The following is an 11204-nucleotide window of genomic DNA, read 5'->3' on the forward strand; positions in this document are numbered from 1 at the left end:
GTGGTATGAGCTGCGTACTACTATGACAAGAATGAAGAATTAGTTAATTCTAGTAAAAACAAAAGAAGTTAATTGAAAACAGCTATGACAAGTTCTATATTTTAAAGAGATCAATGCAAGTTTATAAGATAGACAGATTTGTAGCAGATCTTAAATATGGAAATATATATTGGCACAGGAAAAGGTTTCCCAGAGAACTTATGGATGTCCCATCCCTGAAAGTGTGTAAGGCTAGATTGGATGGGGCCCTGAGCAACCTGGTCTAGTGGAAAGTATCCCTGTCCAAGGCAGGGGTGTTGGAATGAGATGATCTTTGAGGTCCCTTCCAATGTAAGCCATTCCATGAGATTATGAAAAATAAATTCCTAGTCAGTGATTTGCAAAATGTTAAATATATTCGTGACCCTTTCCTTATTAGTCCCAGTTGTGTACAATTGATCAGGAAGAATAACTGGATACTACTTACTGGAATCGATGTTAAAGAAGAATTTTAAATGAGACATAACACTTATTTTTGTACCTACCTCAACTTTGGATGCAATTATTTTATACAGGAAGTACATGATTTATCCTAAACTTTGCTCTGGGATTAAGAATCACCTGGCAGGACTGCTGTTGCACAGATAACATTTTGCATTTTTTCACAACAAATATTTGCTTGTTTTGTTTATATGCAAATAAATTACTTCCAGAATATGAATTTCAAAGAGAGATTACCTGGGTCAATTTGAAACATATTTAGTAATTGCTGGTGTGCAACTGTAGTTGGCATCTTTCACCCTCAGTAAGAGAAGTTAATCCTGTTGCATTGTCAGGAATAAATAAGAATAGAAACTTTCATTTCTAAGACTAGCTAATCCAACTGGATTCACTCATCAATCAGTTCTACTGGCTGGGAAGGTACAGATTCATCATAAGCTGTCTGTTGTTGAGTGAATTCATAATGATTTGAATTCCAGACACATCATTCTGCCAAGTCTTTGAAATGAGATCATTGTAAACCTCTGTGTGCTCTAGTAACACTTTTGTTCTGTGCAGACAAAAACAAATTTTGGTCCATTATATGACTTCTGGTTTATAGAGAGGAATCTTAACAGAACAATCTCTCTACCCTGAAGGAATTCTGTAGGATTGTCCTCTTTTTGTTAATTATCTATTTCCATTTAAGATACTAATTTTATAAGCTGGTATAGCAATATCTCCAGGGAAACAAGCTGATCCACTGGTTTTTATGGTTTCAGTATGTTTCATTAATTCCATTGCTTAAGGTTTTGCTGGCCACTGGTAAAGGCCAGGAGGGATGTTCCTTTCTGTATTTCATCTGGATTTACATTGCTCTGAAACAGCAAGGATAGATGAAGGGCACAGTTTATGTTTTATTGTAAGATGCTGAAAACTCTCTTGTGACCACAGAGGATACATGAAATAAATGAAATGGAACCTTTTTCATTTACTGTTCATTGGGCAGGGTCTCTGCAGGGAAGGTCTATCTAAACAATCACTGCCTGTTAAATGTAGCTTTGAACTGAAAACACCATTATTTTGCTAACAATATGTGAAATAGCATCTATAATATGTTTTTAGTTGAACAAACAAGAAGTAATATAAGTTGACCTCTTAGCTGATAAAAAGAAAATTCTGTGCTTAAAGCTGTTTGCAGATTTCTGATTACAGGTGTAAGCCACTGCTGAATGTGCTGTACTGTGCTCTCTGTTCTGATCTGTCTTTGACCTCTTGGACATGCAAAAAAAATGAAGAAGGGTGGAAAATGAAGCAGTTAAAAAGAGGATACAGTAATTTTTCCATCTAGAAAAACAAAAAACTGCCACCCCAGAACTATAGAAATGGTTTAGCAACACCTGATCAAGCATCTAGTATTCAGAGTTTCTTATTTTTGAGGAAGTTACAGAAATGTTCATGCTGACTACAAGTGGTTACCTCTGAGATAGCATTCTTTATGCTTGACTTACTTTCAGTTTTGTATCCTAGTAAAGGAGTGGAAAACCCAGTCAAATACCCCATAGGAAGTACATTTATAGCTCTTGCAGTTATATAAAGTCCTGCTTATTCTGTAGGTTTTTTAGTTTTTCTTACATGAAATATTTTTCTTAGTCTGGACAGAATTGAAATATTCATTTTCTTACTAGCACTTTGCAGAAGGGTACGACAACACGAGCTTGATGGGGCTTTTTTTAAAGTAGGTGAGGTTTCTAAAGTTCACTGCTAAAGCTGTGAAATGGGCACAGTTTTGGTGCTGAAGAGATCAAAGTAAAAGCATAGCTCTATTTCCTCACCAGCACCTCGCAGCCAAGGCACCACATTTGCCAGAAACGTTCCCCAACCTTATAGTTGTACTGGTGCTCCACATGACTGGAGCAGCTGCTGCCTTGGCTGGACTGGGATGAGTAGATTTGAGCTGAGCAGCTTTGCATTTTTTTTTATATATGTATTTATTTATATATATATATATATGCACAGGGCTGTTTTGGAATCACAGGAATAGTATCCTGGCAACTGAAGCCTTTGAAAATTCTGTAATTAGATGAACTGTAGAAAAGTCTGATGCCCACTGACACCATTCTTCTAAAAGACATTTTGCTTAGATTAAAAGGGGAGAAAAATAAGGCAACCGACCACCTGTCAGAGGAAATAGGAGGAAATCATGGTGCTTTCTTTATATTATAATATAGTGCAGTTAAAATAATTCCCAAGGAAGCCAAAATTGGAGATTTAGTATTAAGTCCCAGGAGAATATCCCAATGACTTTCTAATTTTCAGATGAATGGCAATATCGAAACAGATCACCTTCCTAGGTAAAATTCTTCTTATTCTTCATTTCTAGTTTAGAAAGTGTGCAGAAAATACATGAAAGCTTTTGAATAAATAAGCAGGGAAAATTTTATTTTGTCCCCTTAGATACATATATTTTTAAAATCAATGGAATTATGGCTTGGCTATGCATTAAGCATTATTCAGAAGTAGTAAATGTCTTTGGGGTTCTTTATCCTGAAATTGTTTAGGATGAATTTTTAGTCTTTCTAGAAGAAAACACTTTCAAACCAAACTGTTAAATAGATAAAACACTACATTACTAAATATATAGTTATACATCTAAAATTTGTTGATTAGTATTTACACACAGCAGTACACAGACTGTGTCAGGAATTCAAAATTGTGCTCTTACATGCTGTCTGAAGCCAAGAGGGAAAGTGTCATTTGTTTAAGTTTACACTGACATCACTGTTTTTCAGAATACCTTCTTGAGATTCACAGTTATCTCACTGGAAAAGGATAACTAAGATGGGTTATATGGTTTGGGAGTAAGAAAGGACTGGTAAAGTAATGCTTAGGTCACAAACTTGAATACAAATATTTACAAATGGGTAAGATGGTGGTAACCTGTAGTAATCTGTCCTCAGCCCTGTGAACATTTAATGTGTCTGCATCATTGAACTCTTTAGGAAAACTGCTAAAAAGTACTATTGCTTTTTGAATTTCATTATTTTAAAGTATTTTAAATGGTCTTGTGCTATTGTTCTGAACCATTCTCTAAAAACTTATATACTCTGTACTCTGGAAACAGATAAAAGAGAATGCATTTACATTGCCATTTTTGATCTTTCTAGGAAACCCGCTTGGATGACAATCATCATGTTGCAGTGGCACTTGGGAAACAGGAAGGATTTGCACAGAAGGATTCTGATGTAAGGAATTGGGAAGTAGTTCTATCTCTTGGTGACCACTTGAAGATAAACTTAGAGTGTAGCTAAAAGTGTGTCATCTCATAAATAGGGCCAAGAAGAAGGCTTATCTTAGGCATGGTATTAACCAGAACCAAGCAGTGTTACTGAAGTGTTTTCTCTAGTTCTGTTGTGCCTATTTCAGAAAAAGTCTGTGAAGGAGAAATGGTTTCAGAGGACAGCAACAGATAATGTCAAGTCTCTAATGCATGTGTTTAATGTGTTCATTCAAGAGAAGATTAAGTGATTTTTCTCACAGCCTGCTAGTACTCATGTGGGAAAGATGGTTTTCACAGAGGGAAATGGAAACAGTGAACCAATCTGGACTGCTAAACTTGTGTGACACCTCACCAAGTTGATTATAGTGGGGGACTGTCAGTGCATGTATCCCAGAGCAGATCCATTGCTCAAACACCATTATGACAAGATAACCCTTGAGACAAGCAGCAACAACCAACAGATGGGAAGAACAGCAGTGTTAGTCTTCATTCCATGTGGTGTCTCTGTAGAGAGAAAGAGAAAAGCTACTTAAAAGCTTTTCATGATTTTCTGTGTAATTTAAAAAAGACCTCAGTCCTAAAAATAACAATAAAAGTCAAATTTAAGGGACAGGCAGATTGGCAAGTTGTAGCCAAAACAGCCAGACAGTCAGCAAATGAGAGTGTGACAAATTGCCAGATTTTCTCTGTTGTTCTAGTTGCTCACAAGAAAATTGGTTAGTTGTTTTATGTTATTTAGATACAAAGATTCTACCAGGAACTAGAAAGAATAAAGAAAATTAGTATAGGAATGGATAAAAGCATGGAAGTGGTAACGCACACTATCTTTTATGGTAACAAAGTCAATGTTCATGGATAGCAAAGGGATGCAGACCTTTTAACTCATATTGGTTAGATTGAGAAAAAGAGGTGTTAAACTACCTTTGAGGATTTAATGTGATAAATCAGTGGACAGATATTTTTTAAGAAATTATGTGCATTTTTTTTGGCAGGACATACTTAAGTTAATTACCCAAGTATTCTACAGGAATCCAGGATTTTTAAGTATTGACTTTCACCATCATGGTCACTTAGCTTAAACGTACCATAGAAAAAATAGTCATGGTATCAAAGGTTATGATGAAAAGTCTTTGAATCAAGAGTCTCAAAGGCTAACTTGTCCATTGACTAAATTTATGATGGGCCTAAATTTCATTATTTCAGTTCTATGAAGAAAGGTCACTTTAAGCAGAACAAGAGTGCGTTCTGTGACTCCCCAGTAAGGAAATTAAGTGAAAATTTATGTACTATTGCATTGTGCCTTTTTAGGCCTCCTTCTAACAGGAACATGGAGGAAATGAATGTTACCTTCTCTCTTTTTAAAAGAACTATAAAAATTATTATATTTATTGCTAGATGTGTTGAAAGAAAAAGTTGTTCATTCTAGCTTAACATGTGGGTAAATGTTACCCAGTTGTTTTAGGATGTCAGTGTTTGTGTCGGTTCCCTCTCTGCAGTCACAGGAGTATCTGCTTGCAGAACATCTGTTTTCAGTTTTCTTCACAAAATGATGGCATGTACCTACAATTCCCAGGAAAGATCAATTGTTATGTCAATGTACTGTAATTAAAAATCTCTAGTCTCAAGAGTCTTATCAAAATGCTAGTGACTGCTATATGCTTGAGGGAACAGAATGTTTATCTATGCTCTTAACCTAGATCTAGACATTTATCTAAGGCTAGTCTCAATAAAAGATGTCTGAGTTTAAAATTCTTTATAAATCCTGTGTAGGATATGAAGGATAGACAGTCTGTCTCTTGCTGTACTTCACAAGAGTTGTGATGCATTCTGTCAGGACACGCTTCCTTCAGACAAGCACGTGCTGAGGTTCAAACTACATCTGTTAACAACTTCTTAGCTCAGAGGCTTGGTTCATATTTGGTATGCATCTGTAATGTCACTTGCATGGCTCTAGGCACCATGCCTGCAGTTTTACCTCATCTCCAGAATGTCAGATGAGCAGAAATGTCTCAGCACCATGTCACTTGTGTAAGGACATAAAGTGAGAGGCAGCTCAATCTTTTTCACTTTCAGTCTGCATTGACAGCTAAGAGTTCTTCTGTGCTGTTACAACAAGCACACACCATTTTGTTGTCTCTGCATTTATTCTTGATAGTAGCCTATTGCTCAAATACTGACGTGGAGAATTTTTGCTTTTTGCCTATTTACTGACCTGCCTTCACTGATGTGACAGAAAGGAATAACAAAATCCTCAAATTTGACCTTGGACCAAGTCACCTCCAGCACTTGGATGTAAGGAAGGAAGGGTCTACAGGGCACAATTATGAACAAATTCCCCAAATCTTCTCCTGAAAGTCAATGTGCTGGAGTGCTTCTGAAGTGCCTGTACGCCAGTGCACTCAGGATGAGGAATAAACATGATGAGTCACAGATCTGTCTGTGGCTGCAGGGTTCCAACAGCACGAGATGCTGGAGTTCAGGATCCTAGGGCAGTGAGGAGGACTCACAACCCTTAACAGGAGGAGAGCAAACTTTCTCCTCCTCAAAGGACAATGAGGGGTCCTGTGGGATAGGGCCTCAGAGGAAAGCTGAGGCCAAGAAAGCTGCTTTTAATTCAAAGATCATCTCCACTCTCAAGAGAGTTCCATTTCATTGCATATGAAGTCAGGCAAAAAGGCCAGGAGGTCTGCATGGATGAACAGGGAGGTCCTAGCCAAACTTGGACATAGAAAGGGAAGCATACAGAGGGTGGGAGCAAGAATGGGTAACATGAGAAGAATACAGAAATATCTGAGCATCCAGGGATGAAGTTTAAAAAGCTAAAGCTCAAATAGAATTTAATCTGACCAGGGATGTTCAAAGCAACAAGAAGCACTTCTGTAAGTGCAAAGAAGCCAGAGGGAAGGGTTTTACTCAACAAGACGAATGTTGAAAGAGGCTGAGGTGCTGAATACCCCTTTTGCATCAGTATTTGTTGGCAAGACTGGATGTCAGGAATCCCAGGTTGCAGGGATGAAAGAAGAAGGAGCAAGGAAGATGTGCCCTTGGAGGAAGAGGATTAGGCCAGGGAATGCTTGAGCAAACTGGATGAGTGTAAGTCAGTAATATTTATTGGCTACAGCTGGCATTGCAAGGCCCCTCTCAATAATCCAAAGATTATTGAGTCCCCAAATATCACGGGGACTGGGAGAAGTGCCCGAAGACTGGAAGAAAGCATGGGAGAAGTAGGACTCAGGCAATTACAGATCTGACAGTTTCACCATGACTGCTGGAAAGGTGGTAGAACAGCCAGTCCTGAGCACCATTTCCCTGCACAGGAATGACAAAGAAATCACCAAGACTGGTCAGCCTAGCTTTGCCAAGAGAAAATCATGCTCTACCAACTTGGTAAATTTGTGTCATGAAATGACTGGCCTGGTAGATGAGGTTAGAGCAGTGGGTAGTTGTCTGCCTGTATTTCAGTACCTTCTGTCTCTGGCACTGTCTCTCATAAGATCCTCCTAGAAAAATGCTGAGAGCTGGGTAAGCAAACAGTGATGTATATTGGAAACTGGCTGAATGTTTGAGCACAGGGTGTGGTGATAGAGGTGCAAAGTCTGGTTGGAGGCCAGTTACCAGTGCTGTGCCCCAGGGGTCAGTACTGGTCCAGCCCTGTGTCACATCTTCACTAATGAACTGGATGATGGTGCAGTGCGCCCTCGGCAGGTTTGCTGGTGACACCAAACTGGGAGGAGTGGCTGATGCACCAGAGGCTGTAGTGCCACACAGAGAGACTCTGACAAGCTCATCAAAAATGAGTCAGTTTGTCTGATGTACTGAGTAACACCACTGCAGAGGAGCCCTACTGAATTTTATGAAATATTAAACATTAAGAATAGGTTGCTCCTGCAAATGCCTATTTAGAAGAATCAGCTATATTTATGTTTGATTTGTGCAGGCTGTACTATCTGCCCTGCTTTCTCCAAACAATTACATTTGGAGATGGCATACAGCAGGCTGCACAGTAGCGTGCTAAAAAAAAAAAAAAACAACCAAGCAAACAAAAAACCCTAATATTTCTAATATTTTTCTTCTTTGAATTGTGATTTTTTTTTTTTTTTTGTTGGAGAGATGAACCTATCATGGAGACCCTGACACCATCATCTCTAATATCTCAGTCCACGTTTAATTGGTTTTAACATGGGGAATTGCAGGTTGATTGTGACCACTTCAGTTTTTAAGTAGCACTTGAGTCTGAGAGAAGCATGCAAAACATCAGTGACTACTGTATTAAAATGAGTACAAATAGGCACACCTAGTGGAATAAATCCTCACACAATTGACTCAAATAATCTTATCCGCTGAAGAATGAAGAATGTTTGATGGTGGTCTTTCTCTTTACTGGACTTAAATAGTCATTCTGTCGTACTTGCAGCATTCTGTAGCCCTTATTCCATCAGTTTTGTGAACTGTGTTTGAACAAAAAGCTCAGTTTTTCTGTGTGGCCTGTTACATGCTTCTAATAGTAACTGTATAGCCTAAATGAGGGGAAGTGATATTAGTCTCAAATATAGACTGTCTTCTTTCTTCTTCAGTTAGCAATGTGTAGTTTAAATGTGACAGAGAATTTTACAGGAAGAAAATTGATATTTATTGATTCATGTTGTGCTAATATGTTTTTTCTTTAGGTCCATTCCATGGAGCCCAACCAACCACAATTTACATTATTGACTTTTGAAGACTTAGTTGCATCTGGTATTCCTGTCGCACCTGAGGATTCTGCATATTGGGACAATTTCTGTTCAAAGCAGGAGGGTCCAGTGAGACAGAGTTCACATTCAAGACAGGACTGTGTATAAGAAAAAGAAACTTGACAAAGTTCTTATGCTGTTATCCTGTTTAATTTGAAGTCCGTGAATAAGTGCACATATGTAAATGAAATGTATCTTTCTCTATTAAAGCTGACAACCTGATTTTCATGACACTTCATTGGAATTCTAAGGAAGACATGTTTCCTTTCTGAAGGAATTCTGAATCAGAAGCCTAAACCAACATGCCTTTTTGCATCTCCTTGCCTGTGGTTCTTACACTTCAGTAATTATCCAGGCTAGGAACAGAAAGCAGCTGTACAATAATGTTGTTTATAATGAACAAGTGTTTAGTATATAAAAATGTGTTTCCATACTAATTAATGCTGAAACTTAAATTATGATACTGCTTTTTCTCTTACAAAAATTATTCATTTATTCTCAGATGGACGAATAAAAAAAATGCTACAAATTCTTATGCTGTACAACACTTGGTGTTTGTGTAGTGCCAGGCTGTAAAGGTCTGTAGCAGTCTTCAAGCTACATATGTGGATGGGAATTAACTTACAAATATTTCATAGTCTTTTCACTTCTTATCTTTGTTTATTAAAGCTTTCTGTATGCAACTTAGTATTTGTCTTTTAACAGTTCTTTTTTGTATTTTTTTTCCTTAGCGATAGATGCAAGCCAAGCAGCAATTCAATTTTCCTAGGCTTGCATTTGCATCAGTCATGTAGGGAAGGAAGCTCAAAGAAAAAAAAAAGCTATTTACTTTTTTCCAAATAGTCTTGTAATGTCTGATGACAGAACATTTTTACTGTCCTAACATCAAATGAAGATTTCTGGAGATCTGTAGATCTTGGGTGCACATCTAGAATATTTTGTCTCCTTTTTCAAAATAAATCCTGTTTTGTGCCATTACTTCTCACTCTTCTTTCTAGAAATCATAGATACAATGAGATCCATCTAAATTTGAGAAAACAGAATGATCTTTGCACAAAATTGCCTTCTGTCCTGTGGTTAAACACAGATCTTCATTGAATTTGGGGTTGTGTACAACTAGGCTTCACCCTGTATTCTGGTGTACACCGTGAAAAGGAGAATCTACTTGTAGTGTAACCACTGAATCTATCCCATATTACAAAGATGAAGAAAATTTTATGACAGAGGATGATTTTTGCAACTATTGAACAAGCATTTGGAGTTCTGAGCTCCATTGAATAATTCTGAATTCAACATGCTGCTAAACTCTCCTGCTTCCAGTGCTGATTAATTTTTTTTTCCATTTCTATGAGTCTCTCATCCTGCATGCTAATCATAGTTTTTAATGTTTTGCCTTTTTTCCCCTCCAAAGCTGCAAATCAGTGAAGCAAAGACTCTTCCCTTCAGTCTCCACAGGGGCAAAATTAGATGTTCAGTAACTTCAAATCTGAAGTTTAAAAAAATACAGAATACCTTATATACAAATTCTAAGTCATGTACTCCAGAGTGTTTGTCTTTTAGAAAAATGAAATTCAATTTGCAAGAAATAATTTGCAATCCACAGAGATCCAGTATATGCCAGTCAGTCACTGGACCCATCTATTGCAACTTTGCCAGACAGTTTGAAGTTGCCAACTTTTTTGCTAGGCCAATGAATCAAACTGCAAATATGGGATGAACTGAATAGAAAAATTTCCAATCTAGATTTCTGGGGATAAGAGAATTAATTTCATATTAGAGATTAGTTATTTTTGCATGAAAGCAGTGTCTCAAACCAGAAATTTTCTTTCATTGGAAAGAGTTTTAAAAGTATTAGTGAATTATTTATAATATTGTGCTTGCATGTAAGTAGAGGACAAGCCAATTTTGTTAAATTAGAAAATTGTGCTTGGTTTTCTTGCAAGATATATGATAGTTTTCAAGACTGTATCTAATTAGAAAGAGTTTGTTTGGGTTAGTTTTCCATTATGTAAAATCTTAGTTTAGAGTAGTTCATAAAGAATTTTCTAGAAGACTGCAGTTTCTCAGGGTGTGATTTTTTTCTGTGTCTTTTAATTTACACTGAAGTGTTTGAAAAATAAGGTCAATCTCATTTTTAGTTTTAATAGCAGTTAGGTTAGATGATGGTAATGCCTTTTGAAGAACCACTTGAGTCAGGTTGTTTTATGTCATTGCAAATGGACACAATTGTTGTGCTTGCTTTTACCTCAGTGGGAAAGAGCAGCTAGATCATTATGGAATTTTTGGCTAAAAGCATGCTGCTAAAAGGCCAGCAGGACATTCTGACTCCTTAGAAATGTGAATGATCCTTCTTAAAATCAGAAGTAAGTTTTTCTGGAAATCTGTGCTGTGGAGGCACATACTGAAATAAGTGTTGTTAGTGTGTACAAATAAATTAATGTTATTTCACAGTCATAAGATAAATTTCTTTTTTAATTCACTGTCACACTTTTCGCTGATAAGAAGATGATTGAGCCTTTTCTCCACACAAGGCCACAACACTAACTTACTTGCATTTCTACAGAATACAGAGCCAATGGCCACAGAGCCTCTCTGCCATTTGAGAGCAGCTCCAGCTTCCCTTGTAGGTCAAGCTGTCGGCCCGGTCCAGGCTAGGTGAGCTGACCTTTGCTGTCTCCCATCATTCTTCTGTCCCATTTACATCTAAAAGCCTCAGCGCCTTTTGATTCCTTCTC

The 11204-nt window shown here is 37.4% G+C and overlaps 1 protein-coding gene across 3 annotated transcripts in view; it reads left to right on the plus strand.

Moving 5' to 3' along the window:
* Positions 1 to 9447, plus strand: part of AASDHPPT (aminoadipate-semialdehyde dehydrogenase-phosphopantetheinyl transferase) — a 28136-nt gene extending 18689 nt beyond the window's left edge. For all 3 annotated transcript variants that reach the window (XM_063148943.1, XM_063148944.1, XM_063148945.1), the window contains exons 5-6: positions 3627 to 3704; positions 8407 to 9447. In XM_063148943.1, the coding sequence (XP_063005013.1) occupies positions 3627 to 3704; positions 8407 to 8577 (249 nt within the window). In that variant the 3' untranslated portion in view covers positions 8578 to 9447. The remainder of the gene's footprint in view (positions 1 to 3626; positions 3705 to 8406) is intronic.
* The last annotated feature ends 1757 nt before the right edge of the window (positions 9448 to 11204 follow it).

This window comes from Melospiza melodia, chromosome 2 (assembly GCF_035770615.1).
Source record: "Melospiza melodia melodia isolate bMelMel2 chromosome 2, bMelMel2.pri, whole genome shotgun sequence".
NCBI lineage: Eukaryota > Metazoa > Chordata > Aves > Passeriformes > Passerellidae > Melospiza > Melospiza melodia.